Consider the following 17,532-nt stretch of genomic DNA (forward strand, 5'->3'; position numbering starts at 1 on the left):
ATTACTCGAAAATATTCTCTTTGAAAACTTTGGCATAAATTCAGCTATTTTGCTGAAACCGGTTTGGCTCAGCGGATGGAGCGTCGGCCTGCGGATGGAAGGGTCCCGGGTTCGATTCCGGTCGGGGGCATGTGCCTTGGTTGCGGGCACATCCCCAGTGGGGGATGTGCAGGAGGCAGCTGATCGATGTTTCTCTCTCATCGATGTTTCTGGCTCTCTGTCTCTCTCCCTTCCTCTCTGTGGAGAATCAATAAAAGTATGTTTGAAAAAAAAAATAAAAAAAAATAAATTCAGCTATTTTGTGAAATTCCAGGTCCTAGTCCACAGGCCTATCTGATTGACAAAGCATTGCCACCACCTGCTGACACCATATTTAAATTGCAGTTTTAAGTGTCTGAACAATGACTTCTTTTCCCAACATTTATTATAAAAACTAGAGGCCCGGTGCACGGATTCGTTCACTGGTGGGGTCCCTCAGCCTGGCCTGCACCCTCTCGCAATCCGGGACCCCTCGGGGGATGTAGGACTGTTGGTTTTGGCCTGATCCCCGCAGGCCAGGCTGAGGGCCTCTAGTATGCGTGTAAGATCTTTGATTAATCTCTTCCCGTCCTCCTCCCGCCCCCACTCCCTCTGAGATTCATTAGTCTGTTCCATGTTTCCATGCCTATGCATTGAGCATCTGCCCCCTTAGTGGTCAGTGTGCATCATAGCTATCGGTCAAACAGTCGAATGGTCACTTAGGCTTTTATATACATAGATTATCCAGCATACAGAAAATTTTAAGAAAATGTAAACACTCATATACCCACCAGCAGCCAGAGGGAGTACCTTTTTCTAATTACTAAAAGGACATGACACACCCTCACAGTGGCCCTGAGTCTCACAAAGTGAACCCAAGTGAGGTGGAGACTTCAGATAAGGTGGCCAGGGGAGGTCTTGGTGCTGAGATACAGCTGATGAGTCTTTAGGACAGAGACACATATCCCCAACTTGTTTCTGCCTGGGCGTGGTTTGCTCTTCAGGTGACAAATGAGCCCAGCTGTCTGGAACAAGCATGCCTCCCCCTACTTTCCCAGGGTCTGCACTTGCCACCTTAGGAATGAACTTGGGTTGTAGCCTCTCCTGGGGGAAGTGAGGAATGGCCCTTGGAACTCCTGTTGCTAATATTCCCAACTGTCCCCATTCAGCCCTACTGGGAATGGGAAGATACGGGGCCAGGTGGAGAACTAATTATTTTACTGAACAATGAGAGTCATAAGGCCCCGGGCAGACATTACCTACATTGAAAACACAGAAATCTCTTTCCTGCATGTTGTAGGGGAGGGTCACAGCCAGACTGATATAGCTACTACCTGACAAGTAACCCCAAGAGCCCGCCTTGGCGGCCTGGTGGCACACTCCCAAGGCTGTATCCTGAGACTGGCAGCTGCGCCTACTCTCTTCTCTCAGCCCAGGAAGCTTATGAAGATGTAAGAGTGAGGTGACTTTATTATATGAATACCAGCGGATCTAGTTTATATTTTAAGTAAATATAAAAGATTTAAGTAAGTTATTTGAAAACTTCAGTACTTTACAAAAATACATTTCTCATGATACACCTCTCAAGTGAAGTGATAGTCCAGGTTTGAGAGAGACAAAAAAATTTTTATTTTATTGAAGACGTGATCCTGGGAAGCAGGAGGGAGGAAACCAGCTTCTGCCACTCAGCCCTCGCAGCCCAGGTTGAGCAGGCCATCCAGATCCCATTATCTAAGTATTTGCTGTCTGAGAACTTGCAGACAGAAGACTATGGAAGGGCCTACCATGAAAATGCACCTTCTAGCTTGCTACTCCAATGCGGCCTGCTGACCAGCAGGGCTGGGGCAAGTGCCATCACCTGGAGGCCAGTGAGAAGGACCTCGGGTCACACCCCATTCGTGCTGAATCAGAATCTGGTCAGATCCCCCACTGACTCTTCTGTACTTTGAAATTGTCTTGCTCAAACATCTCTCCCAACGACTATAAAATCCCCCTGTCAATCAGTCTCCCCTCCCAGCATCAAATATAATAATGCAACATAAAGCTAACCAGCAGCCGAGTGAATTGGCAAAGTTCGCAAAAGATGCGGGATTGCACAGAATTAACAGACGTGATCAGCCAGGGGAAAGGCAGCCCTGGACCCCTGAACAAGGGAAGAGGAGTGAATCCACAAGCATGGTCACATTCCCTCAAAAGATAACGCTGTGAATATCTGGGAATGAAGACAGGCTCCTGGAGAAAATGAGGAGGCTCATGAACATCTTTGTAAAAATGACCCACTTTATGACTGTGCCGGGAAGTCAAACACATACAATTTTGTTGAAAAACTGTGCTAAAAAAAAATCAACACTTAACACTCCCGCCACTCGAAGGAGGAGCACATTGTTTTAATGATAACTTCAATGCTATGTGAGATAAGTGACTTTCGTGAGTTTTAGTTCCATTTTTCAAGACAAAGTCTAATCCAAGTGTCACTATTTCTTGTGATTTCAGGCCTTGTTTTAAGTGGATTTTCTCAGGGCCGGTTATATTCCTTTTTCTTTTTGCCTCTGGGACTTGGTTGGGGTGCCTATGACTGGTGTGGGATAATTGACACCAACTTACTCCCCAGGTGGGGGAAGAATTCTTCCTACTCTCCTGTTTCCTGAGTAGATGTTTCGCGCACTGTGATGTCACAGAAGAGGGTTCCCTCAGGTTATAGCTCTAGAGGCAGGTATCTATTCTGTGCTTACCTTGTCGAGCATGAGGAAGTTCTCCAGCGTCTCTCCGTTTTCACAGGTGACATCACCAACCTCTCTCACGGCTCTGGGCAGAACTTCTTGCACCTCCTGGGCAATCATTCCTAGACACAAAACACTCCAACAGGTTGAGTCAGGGAAAGACCTTTCTGGAGAAAATCCTCCCAGGCCTACATCAGAAAGGAACACCGACAGCCACAGGCCACAGGGGAAGTCTTGGCAAATAGATGCTTATCCCTTCTCAGCTTTTGCTTTGATCTACAAACATTTGAAGCAAAGAAGGAATTTTGGGCCATGCATCACTATAGGATTAAGTGGGAGTGCCTTTTCTTTACTTTTCCTTGAGACTCGGGGCCAAATGTTGGAAGGGGTGAGTAAATACCTTAAAATTTCTTCACATAGAAGCAAGGGTGGGACATTATCTTGTTTTTGTTTTGTTTTGGGGAGGGGGTTGTTTGTTTTGTTAGTTTGTTTTCTTTTCCTGCAGAAGGACTTGCCTCCTAATCTGTTCTTTAGGATTCTAGATTGGAATATAAACACCACTTTGGCCCTTCTCTAACCTAGACCTGTCTACTATGCCATTTTCTCTCTCCATCCCAGGACTGCCCTCAAACAGTTTGAGCTGCCATTTGCCCCTCAACCCTCATCACATGAGCGAGAGGATACCAGTGAAAAGAAACAATATATTGAAAATACTCCCCCAGTACCTTGGGGTGCAGGAACGGGGTGGGTATTGAATAAAGACAACAGGAATTTCTTTACGCTTTCCTGTTCTAGTGATTACGGGTTTCACAGAGGAAGAATTAGACCAACAGGATATTTTCAAATGCCATAGCACACAACCTCCAGGTAAAGAATTTGGAATTAAGCCTGGCCAGTGTGGCTAAGTGGTTGAGTATTGACCTATGAGCCAGGAGGTCACGGATTGATTCCTGGTCAGGGCACATGTCCTAGTTATGGGCTAGATCCCCAGTAGGGGGCGTGCAGGAGGCAGCCAATCAATGATTCACATCATTGAAGTTTCTATCTCTCTGAAATCAATAGAAATATATTTAAAAAATAATTTGGAATTAAAATTTTCATAGGAGACAATACAAAATTAAAAAGGGAACTTGTGTGTGTACCTGTTTGATGGGCAGTGTTTATTCCCATTGCAGATGCAAACTCAGGTTTGTAGTCATATTCAACAATCCTCATTTGGGCTATTCTTCTCAGCTGTTCATTTGTGTCAACCTAATTGAATTAAAGAAGAGCAGATTTCACCCACTTAGATATTTGCTGTTCAAATCAATGCCCAGAGTGACCCAGAGAGATTAGGCATGTTGAAAATTTGATTGTTTTATCCTGTTGCTCAAATTATTTTAAGAGAAATTTATATTTTTCTCCTTAGAGAAGCCAAAGTTTCAGCTTCCATGTTAGTGACTTCTGTTCACTGATTTGTAAACTGAACCAGTTTTACTAGTATGTCTAAATTCTAGGACAAAAGCTCCCTCATTCACTGCTCCTGCCTTCTTCCCTCTGAGAGGCAAACCCTCTTCCTGAGAATGAGGTTGCTCACTTTGGAGAGAAACAATTGCTGAAGGATTGAGAAGTACCATTTCCAAATGAACACGCAGCATAAATACCAAACAAATACAGGCCAACCTTGTATTTATAAATTGAAAATGCAATGTTTAGTTCAAGTAACAAACTTTGAGGTATGAATATATACCCTATCGTTTGCTTTTGACCATTTTGCTGGAGAAACTTTCTTCAGGGGGCAGATTGCAAATCCAGGTTGCCCACCAGCTGGACCCTCCTGACCCAGACTTCCCTCATGGAGATGGCTCCTCCCCAGACCTGCCTGTCAGTGCCGGTGTTTTCTGAGCTCACTGCTCTTGCAGGTTGTTAAAGGCATTCCCAACAGTAACTGCAAACTCCTCAAAAAAATTGCTCTGGGTCCCAGCAAAATGAAGACAATGGAGATCATTTTTCCTACAGCTAAATGTGTTTAATTCAAAGCATTCCCCTTTGAGGGTTTTTATTTAACGAATTGACGGCATAACAAGATTGTTTTTTATTGTCTTTGTTCAACAAGTAAAAAGTTGGCGGCCCTATGTGGGTGCCTTAAATCTTCTTTTAGAATATAACTGGATTATGAAACCAGTGGGCTCTTGGCAATTAAAATTATACTGTCTTGACATCCAACCATGTGTTGGAGCAACCAAAATGCTTTGTTGTTGCTGCTGCTGTTTTAAGAAAACCCTGTCATGACCCTCCGCTCCTCTGGACCCACTGTGCCAGGTGAGCAGGGAAGCGCCTCCCATCTCATTAAAGGCTCTTCCCTAGTTGGGCTGATTGGGAAAGCCTGTGGCTCGGCACTTAACTAGCTAAATGGACAAGCTTTACTTCAGGGATTTGTCAGGGAGTATAATTTTGAGCTCACTGTTGTTTTAATAACTGTTCTTACGAAAAACTTGACTCAGTGCATTCATTCATTGTTTTATTCGACTAACATTTACCAATCATCTTCAACACACCATGCACTACACTAAGAGCTGGGACTTCAATACTGATTGCCTTTTCACCCAAAACTAAACCAAAATAATATTGAATGTAAACTGTGATTTAAAAATAAAATTTAAAAATTTTTAAGAGTTTGTGGTCTACACAGGAAGGCAGACTCATCAATACAGATCATATGACAACTAGAGGCCCGATGCAAGGGACTTGGCCCCAGCCCCCGCCCGCTGCTGCCATAGCCAGGGCCCTCTGCCGCCTCTGCCACAGCCCCCACCCGCTCTGGCTTTGTCTGGAAAGAAGGACGTCCAGAAGGATGTCCGGTCTAATTAGCATATTATGCTTTTTTATTTTAGAAGTGGCATGCAGGGTGGTGATGGAATTGTGAATGGAGAATCATGGCCGATCCAAGTAAGTACCTAAGAATTCTCAGGGGAGCTAAGGAGGGCTTCCTCCAGATGGTGAAGCCCAACAGAGACCTGGGCTCCTTTCAGTTCTCAGCCGTGTTCTGCTCCTTTCACTTCAGGACCTTTGCTCATGCATTTTCCCTGCCTCCATAGCAATTCCTCCCCTTCCCACCTCCTCCCCCAGCATACATCCCTTCACCAGATAAGCAGTTTTTGACCCCCAACACTAGGAAGGGGCCCGCTGCTTATGTGCTAATGGCACCTGTCCTTTCCCTTGGTAGCACTAATCGAGTTATCACCAGACAGTTGGTTATGTCACCCTTATTCTCTGTCTTCTCTCTAGGCTATACTCCTGAGGGTGAGGACAGATGAGGCCATGGTTTTCTGTTCATCACCAAATCACCAGTTTCCAGGTAGTAGGTGCTCAACTAATATTTGTTTAATAAATTAAGATAGGAGTTAGTTGTGGGAAAATGTAGTTAAGGGGGGAACCAAAAAGAGGGTGACTAAGACAGGGGTGCTGGGAGGAAGAACACCATGAGCCAAGTTCCAAGGCAGCAAATCCCCCGAGTGATGTCTGCACAATAGAGGCGGAGTTTGACATTACTAGACCATAAAGACAAGGTCAGAGCAGGGAGGGTCTTACAGACCATGCTGGGAAGGAGCAGTCACAATCTCATGCATCTGTCACTGGGAGCTCCTTCATCCATTCAACGAGTATTGAGTAGTGACTATGTGCCAGGTGCTATTCCAGCCACTGGAAGTTAAACGAGTGTTTCTTATCTGAAGTTCACATTTTAATAAAAGTTCTGTTCCTCAGGGTAAGGCCAATGTCTTGTTCATTCCAGGAACTGCCCAGTGCCTAGCAGAGTGTCTGATGTAATCGGCACACAGAGCCTCATTGCAGAGAAGAAGCAATGAAAGAATAGAGGTGGTGCGATGGCAGAGCAACCCTGACACGAACAGAATTGAAGATGGGGATCAACCAGGAGCCAGCCCGGACGGCCTTGTGCTAGCCAGGCCCTCCCCAGTTCCCCACGCCCCACACCCTTGGGAGTCCCATGCTTGCTTTGCCTACTATTTATTATCCCTGGGGTTTGTGCAAGAGTCCCCACTGGAGAGCACCTTCGCTCAGGCTGTCCAGGCTCTGTAAAGGGAAAAGGACCCCTGCTGACTAAGTTGGATCCTTGGAAGCATTTTTCCCAAAGACATATTGCTACACTTAGCGATTAGGTATCAGACAGATTTTTGCCCAAAGAACATTTTGAGGGTTGGCTTGGGGATCGAAAGACCCATAACAATGTTTCTCTAAGAAAATGCTCTTCTGGTTTCTGGCTCGTAGACTTTCTTTCCAAAGCTAAATATAAACTGCCTGGGTTGCATGTTGCCTAGCTGTTTTCTGGCGAGCGAGAACCCTGGAGGCCAGGGCTGTGCCCTGTTGGAATCCTCCTCTAGGAACTGTACACGGGAACTGTACACAGACCAACACTTAACGCCACACCTTGCTCATCACGTGTGTTGAGCAAGAAGGTAGAAACGGAATGACAGTGTTGATCTTGCCCAAAGCAGTTTTGGAAAGTTTTGACCTCGAATGCAAATGGCCATCGCTGTCATGCTGCCTCATGCCCAAGGTTTCTATGTCGTTAAGTCAGGAACTGAACCACGGAGAAGACATCTCAGCCCATGGGAGTCCAGTGGGTTCAGGGAAAGAGATCTCATCGCACATCATTGGCCCTGGCCCCCAGCCAGGACGAGCAGTGGCATCAGACAGGGCTCACCCAGAGCCCAGGAACCAGGGCATTTGCTTGTGGCCTGAGGGGAGAATGCATGTTTACCTTCCTCCAGCTCTTTACTCAGTTCTCTTTAACCCGCTAACTGCTGGTGCGGAGGAGAGAAAAACATTTTGAGCATTCCATCTTCATTGATTTTTTTTCCTGGCTTTTATTTTTGGGTCTTTTCCTGCCTGTTTCCAGCCTTCACTGCAGAATTTGACAGATGTATCCAACTTTCAACTTCCTCTTTTTTTGCATTGACTTTGAAGTTCTTCAGGCCCCTTTGATTTTCAGTACACCCTTCCCACCCTAATTTTGTTTCGTTTCCAAGCCTCACTTCCTTGTCCAGGCTGTAATCACATCAGCAAGCACAATGACACTGTCTAGGTCAGTGGTCGGCAAACTGCGGCTCGTGAGCCACATGCGGCTCTTTGGCCCCTTGAGTGTGGCTCTTCCACAAAATACCGACTTCTGTGCATGGGCCACAAAGTTTCAATCACACTGTACGTGCCCACCCGCACGTGGTATTTTGTGGAAGAGCCACACTCAAGGGGCCAAAGAGCCATATGTGGCTTGCGAGCCGCATTTGCTGACCACTGGTCTAGGTGAGTTAAACTGCTCCTCTTAGACCAGCGGTTCTCAACCTGTGGGTCGCAACCCCTTTGGGGGTCGAACGACCCTTTCACAGGGGTCGCCTAAGACCATCGGAAAACACATATATAATTACATATTGTTTTTGTGATTAATCACTATGCTTTAATTATGTTCAATTTGTAACAATGAAAATACATCCTGAATATCAGATATTTACATTACGATTCATAACAGTAGCAAAATTACAGTTATGAAGTAGCAACGAAAATAATTTTATGGTTGGGGGTCACCACAACATGAAGAACTGTATTAAAGGGTCGCGGCATTAGGAAGGTTGAGAACCACTGTCTTAGACCAACCTCATTTTCCCAGTGCTCCAGTGTCAGGGGTTTCAATCACATCTGCTCTATCTTCTCTGTGTCTTGGATACGCATCCAGGTGAGCACCAGAGATCTCCCCCACCAGGACTCTGCAGAGAGCTCCTGTGCTTTATATCTGCCAGCAGCCTACGCTGCCTTGAGCGAGGTGGCCCAGGGCAAGGCAGCAGCCTATATTCATTTTCCCTGTCACAGTGTTCGGTAACCTGTTTTGCCACAGCTCATCCAGTTGCCATGCAACCTGAGAGAATGAAGGGTGCATGCCCCCAGTGTGCATGCAACCAGATCAACCAAGGATCCCTTCCCAGCGCATTTAGAAAAACAAAGTCAGGGAGAGGTGAAGATGAGGCCCACGCATGTGTCAGTACCATCATCAACATGTCTGTAATAAGTAGCCAATAGAACAGACAAGATTTCCAGCAACTTGTATTTTGTAAATGTGGGTAGACCTATTAAGGACAAATACATTATTACGAAATAATAAATAAATGACATATAATTTGCATCTTTAAAAAAAATTTTTTTTAAGCCCATGGGTAAAATGAAGATAAGCATTTCCTGCCTGCTGGCGTGGCTCAGTGGTTGAGCATCGACCCATGAACCAGGAGGTCACGGCTTGATCCCCAGGGTGGGGCGTGCAGGAGGCAGCCGAGAATCAATGATTTCCTCTCATCACTGATGTTTCTATCTCGCTCTCTCCCTCTCCCTTCCTCTCTGAAATCAATAAAAAATATATTTTAAAGAAAAAAAAGATAAGCACTTTTTTGTTCACAGAAGAATAAACAGAGGCATAGAACATCTCTGGCCGCATTTCCTGGGCCCGTGGGTGCCAGAATCAGGACTGAATTTCTCGCCTTCCCCGGAGCCTGGGCTGGGCCCGTGTCCCATCATGCCACTGCGAGCAGGAAGGGGAAACAGGAATTTCCCTTTGGAGCCAAGGCCGGGGCGGCATTTCACTCTGTGGAGAAGGCTTCCTAGAAGGAACCTGAGAAGATCTAGGGAAGTTTGCTATTTTAAGACACTAATGTTCTTCAAACCAAGGAGCGCCCTTTAAAGCCGTTAGGTAACTGAAGTTCTGGGGATGGCCTGGTGGCAGCAGCAGGGGGCGTGGAGGACTTTCCCCAGCTGTCACCTTCCAGTTCCATTGAGAGAAGGCCTGGCGGGGAATTGGATAGCCAATTGCAAGGACAAGCGTGAGTGGGTGTGATCTGAAACACAGACAGTTTTCTCTCCCTAAAAGGCAAGGGCACGCTATCGGGGACTGGGATCTGAGAATGTCTGTGAGAACTTTCTAGCCCTAGGAGTTCCCACCCGGCTAGTAGGTCACGGCTCTCCTAACAGGAGCCGCCGCTCCACAATCAGCATGAAAGTCTGCGGTTCCAGCCGTCCCCTGGACATTCCTTGGCTGGGTTAGAGGGCCCAGCGCAGACTCGCACGGGGAAAGGAATGCAGTCTGGAAGGATGGCCAGTGATTTACAGATTACAGTCTCCTAGTGACTAAAAAAGAGTACGGATAGGAGACTTAAAAACACCATTCTGCCCCGGCCTCAGAAACGTGTACAGGAGAAGCAGTGTCCGTGAGAAGGTGGGGAGGTGGTGGAAGCAGTGAATGGGAAACAGAATTCAACGGTGAAAGGTCTGGCATCAGGAGGATCCTGGCATCTTCATCCTAACCCCTTAGGTCTGCAGAGCAGCTGTGATTGTCCCCAAACGATTCAGTACTGCTCTCAATGGGTGAAAAAAATATAAAGGACTCGGTGGGGCCAGGCAGAGAGGCACCGTTTGCATCTCGCAGATGAAGACACTGAGCTTCCGCGAGGCTAAGGGTTTGGCCAGGGTCACGCTGCTGGGTGAGCCCAACGTGGAGGAGCAGTCTCCTGACTTCTAGACCTGATTTCCGATTTCCACAGGCGGCTGCCTCTCCGCAGAGGGAGGCAGTCTTGACCCGGCTCTTGCCCATCCCTGTCTTAGTCTTGCCCTTTCCAGTTCACCCAGACCCGGCACTGAGGGCTGAGCAGGAGGAGCTCCCTGGCTGCCCCAGGGAGAAAGCTGAGGAGTGGGGCAGGCTGGCCAGCAGGGCCGGTGCCCGGGCTCTGGGAGAGGAGTCTGGAGAGTCCAGGAGACGTATGGGTGGGAACGGGCCTGAGACAGTGCTCGGAGGAACCACAGGGGGTGGAGATCTGGAGATGGGAAGGAAGGACAATCTCCAGCAGTTGACAGTGCGTGGAAGGAAGGGCCAGGGCCTGTGGAGAATCACCCGGAGACCCGCCGTGTGGGCAGCCAGCGCGATGCTGTCATCGCCCTCTGCTCCGTCAGGTGAGGCCATTCCCTGGGGGAGGCCTGCTTGGCAATTCCATCAGGGATGCCTACCGGCTGCAGCACTCATCCTTGTTAAGCAGCCGCACAGCACAGGCGACATGCGGAGATGCCCCCTGCGGGGCGTGTCAGAGGCCAGGAGCACCCGGCACACCTGACTCAGGTGTCAGAGGTGTCCAAGGCCGGCCCCGCGCTCACCTCCTGGATATTCTGCTTGGCCCGGCTGTCAGAGGGATGCATAATTGTCCCCATCACTTTCATGTTGCCACAGACAACCAGGGCTTCGTCCGGTGCATCTGTGTTTATTCCCACTCGACCATGACAGACAACAGCTTCTGGAACTTGTCCTCGCTGCCATAATGCATCACTGTCATTTTCAAATTGCCCAGGGTTAGAGGCCTGGAAAAAATACATAAATTTGTTACCATTAAAGTCACAGTAGCAGGAATAGACGATCAGTTTATTCCTCATAGCAAAGGAAAACAATGTGTCTAAGTCTGTCATCTGAGACGCATATGTTGGATGGGACATTTTGACATCTCCCTATAGCTGTGGCCCCAGGAGAACCAGGGGCCCCCTAACTGCTCTGCCCGCCAGGAGCAGGAGCTCAGTTGGCCATGGTTTGCAACATCCAGTCTCTATTGCATGTATCTGGAATTGATGATGTGTCAATTGTACTGGGAGAAAGATGAAGAAAAAAACTCACAAAGACTGTCTTTTCAAGGATAATAATAATGATCTTAAAACGAGAACATGATATCAAAAAATATTACAAGGTTATTAAAAATCTCAGATAAATAAAAATACCTTGAATTTAGCTAGCTCTTTTATAGTTTTAAAGCACTTTCATGTTTATGATTTCATATGCAATTGACTAGTTAATGACAATACAAATATATTTAATACATCTCAACTATTCCCTAAACACAAGTAATACCAAAGGAAGAATAACAACTCCATTTGTTGTGTAAATCCACACCCCAATTCTATGAGACATGTAGCATTATCCTCATTTTATTGATACTGGGACTCTGAGAGGATAAACAAATTGCCTAAGGCCCCAAAGCTAACAAGTTCCAGAGCTGGAATTATAATTCCTTTGACTGTTAAATAATGACTTTAACTTGGCCTTTTTATGCTGTCGCCTAGAAGTAGTAGCCCTGGTTGAATGTGGTCTTCAAAGAAAATCCAAGTGAAACTTTAGACAAAGTTCTGGAGATTTTACTCTTAAATAAAATTCTTTGTTGAAGAATTTCCCACTGTACTGCCTTCCCCCTTGCCCAGTTCCCTGCAGCCACTGAATATATTCCAAACATCTTTAAGTAGAGATCTCTGAATCCATCAAAATCTTCTCAACGAAATTTATTTGCTTTTGAAATTATGACCTATCCTTCTAAATCTGACTTTTGTGTGTTTGAGGCAGGTTGTCAGAAATTCAGACAAAACAGTAGGGACCCTGATCATCAGCACAAATGCAAAGTCTTCACTTTGTGCCTTCCTGGGGGTCTACGGGAGACACTGGAAGTCAACACCTGAGCGTGTGCAGATGTTCTCTGAAGAGTACCCGAGAAACCAAAAACAATGGTTTCCTCAAGGATGGGGGCTGGGAGACGTGGAGACTGGGGTGGAGGGAATTTGCTGTTCACTATCTGTTTTCAGTATGATTTGAATGCTTTTACCATATGCACATGTTACCAATTTAAAAATAAATAATTACAAGAAACCACAAGGCGTAGTGCTTTGTTTGGGTTCAGGTAAAGAACGTTTAGGTGTCTTCACCTTCCTGTTTCCTCTTCCCTGTCTGACCCCTGAGCTGCTGGGAAGACTCAACTGTTGACACTTGATAGACAACAGCAATGAAAGAATTTAAAGTAGCAACGTTGAAAATTATTTTGTGTGAATTCACTTGAACAAAGAGCTTTTCTGCAAAATCCCTAGAGCCCCCTTGGCTGTGAATGGCAAATTGGCTTTGACTCAAATCCTTTTAGAGCAAGCAATCAACTAAATCCAAAGGTATCCCATACAAAATGTTGATGTGTTTTGCTCTACTCAGAACATAATGAGCCAGCCACTTCAAGGAAACAGAATAGGACAGTGATGGATTTTTGTTTTCTTAATGAGCATTGGAATAATTATTATCATGTTGGTAACTGTTACTGGAACAGCAGATATAGTAGGTTTAATTTTTTGGAACTATTACAACAATCTCACTTGGCTTTCATTGGATGAAGACTAAAATCCCTAAAATATGTTCAGATTATTTTGGGATGGGCCAAAGAGAACCAACGATTGAACTGGTGACCTCTTGGTTCATGTGTCAATGCTCAACCACTGAGTCACATCAGCCTTACTTACATGTTCTAAATATAGAACCTTAAGGAGGAGTCCTCATCCCTAATGGAAATCTATATCTACACTAATAAAAGAGAAACATGCAAATTGGTGTCAGTCTGCTGCACCCACCAGCCAATCAGAGCAACTATGCAAATTAACCCAATAAAGATGGCGGTTAATTTGTATACACAGGCGTGGAGCGAAGACTGAAGACTGAAGACTGAAGACTGAAGAGGCTTGGCTTCTCCGCTGTGGCCGGACCAAAGACCTGGGTCCCGGGTGCCGGAGGAAAACCGGTGCCAGCAGCTAGGGAAAGGAAGGCCTATTGCTCGAATCTTCGTGCAACGGACTTCTAGTATATATATAAAAGGCTAATATGCAAAGTGTCCCCTCTGGAGTTTGACCAGGAGAAGGGGAATTCAATCGCTCACTATGACATGCACTAACCATCAGGGGGTGGCGCAGAATGTGGCGGGCAACCATTGGCAGAGGCAGGGCACTGAGGGAGTGAGGGAACCTGATTGGCCAGGCCTAGGGACCCTACCCGTGCACGAATTTTGTGCACCATGCCTCTAGTGTTATTATAAAGTTTCTGAACTTGTTTTCCTTATCTGGTACCCAGAATCTTAATGTGTCAAAGCAAACTATAATGGAATCATAGAAAAATGTGCTGTAATTATGAAGCTCTATTCATATGTGGCTTAGTAGTAGATGGTTGTATCAAATACCAAAATGAATTAAAGTTTCTAAAATACTGTCATTTATCCCACAGCCTCATATGTTTAGGAAAGAACTGAACGTTTATTCTGTTATGACACAAACTGGCTGTGTGACCTTGGGGCAGTCACTTAACCTCTCTGTACCAGGTGTCTCCTATGAAGAATGAAGATAATAGTGTCTTTTAAAGAATTTTTTTAAATCTTCACCCAAGGACATGCTCAGAGAGAGAAGAAGGTTGAGAGAGAGGGAGAGGAGAGAAACATCGATTGGTTGTCTTCCATATGCTCCCTGAGTGGGGATCAAACCTACAACTCAGGCTTATGCCCTGACCAGGAAAGAAACCAGTGACCCTTTGGTACACGGACGATGCTCAACCAACTGAGCCACTCTGGCCAGGCAATGATGTCTTCTTTAGCTATCTCACAGGGTTGTGAACATTTACTGAAATCATGTATACACAAACACTGCAAAAATAAGAATAAACGGTCTCGAATTTATCCTCAACACACTCTTCTGTGGATAGCAACCACTATCCAACATGTAATTAATTAATCTGCTGTCCTCAGCCACAGACCTGCAGAGTTGCATAATTGAGAGCAAGGGAGGGAAATTCCACATACAAAGAATACTATGTAAATGGTGCCCCCTGCAGGTGCTTACAATAGGAAACAGCAATTAATGGCAATTTGAGGCTTGCTTTAAGGTTGGAATGGAAAGTTGGAATTTCTCTGCTTTACCATTGTTTGGGCTTCTAAAGCCACAGCTGAGGAGCATAATAGGAGAGCTTGAGCTGAGGAAGGCAACTCATCAGAAAGCAATATGGGTACCTTCTGAAAGGGCTGTGGAAAATGTGTCTCAAAATGCTCTCTACTCATGCTACTCCAAGTGTGGTCCCCAGGCCGGCAGGGCCGAGAAATGCATATTCTTGGGCATCTCCAACCTATTGAATCAAAAGCTGTGGGGAGGGGACCCAGGTGTCTGCCGCATCTTTGAAAGACAGACATAAGCAATCATCCCTCCAGCCAGCTACACAGCAGGGAAGCAGGCTGAATGATGTGTTTTAGAAGAAATGTGGAACTGAAGGAAAGCCTAGTCATTTACAAGGAGAATCTGAAGGAACTCCACTGGGGAATGAATAATATGTTCGTTATTCCACTGAACATATTTCCCAAAACAGGCATCTGGAAATAACGCTGTTCTTTGCAGCAGACCTTAATTTTTATTAAATTGGTCAATTTACACTATGGGGTCATAATCTATTTCTAAAGCTGTTTTGATTGACAACCCAGAAGACCAATGACTGAGTGAGTATAGTTTGGGTGTCATCTCACCATTCTCTCTCCAAGGAGAATTCTGACAAGTTTGGTTTCTTGAACCCTCCTCTCTCATCTATTCCAACCCTCTTACAGTCCCCCTTACATGAATCTCTGCTATTGGGAGGAATGATTCTTAGGCCCCCAAATGAATCTGAATTTGCTAAATGAGACTCCCAGTTCTCCATTTAACATGGTCAGGTCTTGTAACATCTTTAATTGTCAATTTTTTCTTCCATCATCCTGGAGCTCAAACTAACAGAGCCAGGTGACAGCCTAAGAGGGCACATTTGGCTTTTTTGTAGAATTCAGGTTGGTCTGCTCTCTGCCCAACTCATAATGCATAGACCCGTATGGAGCCTTCTAGAATCTCAGTGGCAGGATGTGTGTCCTGTGGACATTTCTAATACTCACTGATTCAGAAAATATAGCCATTTCTGAAATTGTTTTTCTCTTGGTTGGCATAAACATTACACAAATAGACCCAAAAGTCTATATTCATTTTCACTTCTGCATTATGGGGTTAGAATGGACAAAAATATCAATAAGATATTTCTATTTTGGGATGGGGGAGGTTTTGTGTTATTACCATTATTATTCTCATGTTTGTTGGGGTAACCCTTGTTTTACTCAGTACACTTACAGAATAAGTTGTTCTCTTTAACCAAAAATTATGACTAGAAGAAAGCAATCCAATTTGGAGTGCAATCATATCTTTTCTTCTATTTTGTTCATATTATTTAGTGCAATCATTTTTAAAAAACATTTTTATTGATTTCAGAGAGGAAGGGAGATGAAGAGAGAGATAGAAACATCAATGATGAGAATCATTGATCAGCTGCCTCCTGCACACCCCCTAATGGATACTGAGCCTCCTGCATGCCCCTCCTGCATGTCCCCTGTGCCCTGAGCAGGAATGGAACCATGACCTCCTGGTTCATAGGTCGATGCTCAACCATTGGGCCACCCAGGCCAGGCTAGTGCAATCATTTTTTTAAAATTCATTGAATGACATGACACCCAATCTATACTGAGTACATATTTAATGTCTTTTAGTATTCATACAGAATGTGAATTACAAAAAGTTTTCAACTTCTCAGAGTCATCCTTATCAGTTAAACTATCATATTGCTTTGGATATAAGGAGGCACCAGTTAGCAGGGTTTGGGTAACAGCCTGTTGGACAGAGGAGTTTCGTCTCGGCAGCAGCCAGAAGGTAGCTTTACAGGAGCTGCCAGCAGGGAACGGAGGAGCCTCGACACCAGGTAAATTTTTCAAAGTACGCAAGTGACTAGCAGACTGCCAGGTTCAAATATGAGCTATAAGGCTCAGAGCAGCACTGTCATGATATCTAATCTCTGCTACCTCTCAATTTATTCCTTCCTATGAGGAATCAGAAACAATAAACAACCTAGTTTCCAGACTTTATTTCAAATCAGATTTGTTATTGCTGCAACGCAAGCCCAGATACATCCAGTGAGGTGCGGAGGACCACCCTGAAGGCTGCTGAGGGAGGACAGGAACCTCTGTCCTTGGCTCATGAGCAGGGGGAGGGCCTCACCTGCCTTTCCCAGGAGGAGCCTCACTTGACACAGGTTCCATCAAGCCCCACAGAACGCAGCCTGGGGCGTGCACACAGGTGGGTGCACAGCCCAGCCCTCACCCTGGGACATCTGAACACATCAGGGTTTTACCTCATTCCCATCATTACTCCACCTCCACTAAAACTCTGAGATTCAGTTTAAGGATTTCTACTAAAAGGTGGCTTATTATTTTTAATTGACTAAAAGGATTACACAGAGGGCCCTTTGTTTCAGAATTAGCTCAAGGAAAGACTCAATGCCCCTAATGGGCAGAACTTGTCCCCAGATCTAAGGCTAACAATCGCCTATGTGGGTGTGTCCATGGTTTTCCTGATTGGATTCTCATGTCTTCCCTGTGTCACTTCAAAGAGACATGACAGCACCCCCTCCCAGGGCTGCCAGGCCCCTGGTTACCTGTTCCCTCGTGGCCCTGGCACCCTCAGCTGTGGCCAGCCTGGCCTCACAGCTGCAGCTGCAGCTACCAACAGCTTTCTGTTCTCCTAGCTGCCAAGACTCTGTCCACAGCTGTGACCAATCAGTCATCCAGCAAACCGTACTGAGCCATTCCTATGTGCTAGGCAGGGGCCCAGATGCCCCTGGGTCCCCCATCACTTCAGGGCATGAAATGCCTTCCTGTCACTTTCTGTGCCCTGTGGGCTTTGAGGTCAGAGAGAACTGGGTTGTTAACGGGCTCCATCATTTATAAGCTGTGTAAGTTTCTGATCCTCTTCTACCTCCATTCCTCTGGGTGTAAATGTTGTCATACAAATGGCCCTGGCCTAGTTGGAGCAGTTGGTTGGAGCATCGTCCCATACACCAAAAGGATTCGGGTTTGATTCCTGGTCAGGGCACATACCCAGG

At 45.7% G+C, this 17,532-nt stretch overlaps 1 protein-coding gene across 1 annotated transcript in view; it reads right to left on the reverse strand.

The window, feature by feature from the left end:
* Positions 1 to 17,532, reverse strand: part of MYRFL (myelin regulatory factor-like) — a 106,584-nt gene that overhangs the window by 31,689 nt on the left and 57,363 nt on the right. The window contains exons 11-13 of the mRNA XM_006095488.3: positions 10,920 to 11,120; positions 3,881 to 3,989; positions 2,751 to 2,860 (exon numbers count right to left, since the gene is read on the reverse strand). Of these exons, the coding sequence (XP_006095550.1) occupies positions 2,751 to 2,860; positions 3,881 to 3,989; positions 10,920 to 11,120 (420 nt within the window). The remainder of the gene's footprint in view (positions 1 to 2,750; positions 2,861 to 3,880; positions 3,990 to 10,919; positions 11,121 to 17,532) is intronic.

This window comes from Myotis lucifugus, unplaced genomic scaffold (genome assembly GCF_000147115.1).
Source record: "Myotis lucifugus unplaced genomic scaffold, Myoluc2.0 scaffold_156, whole genome shotgun sequence".
Lineage (NCBI taxonomy): Eukaryota > Metazoa > Chordata > Mammalia > Chiroptera > Vespertilionidae > Myotis > Myotis lucifugus.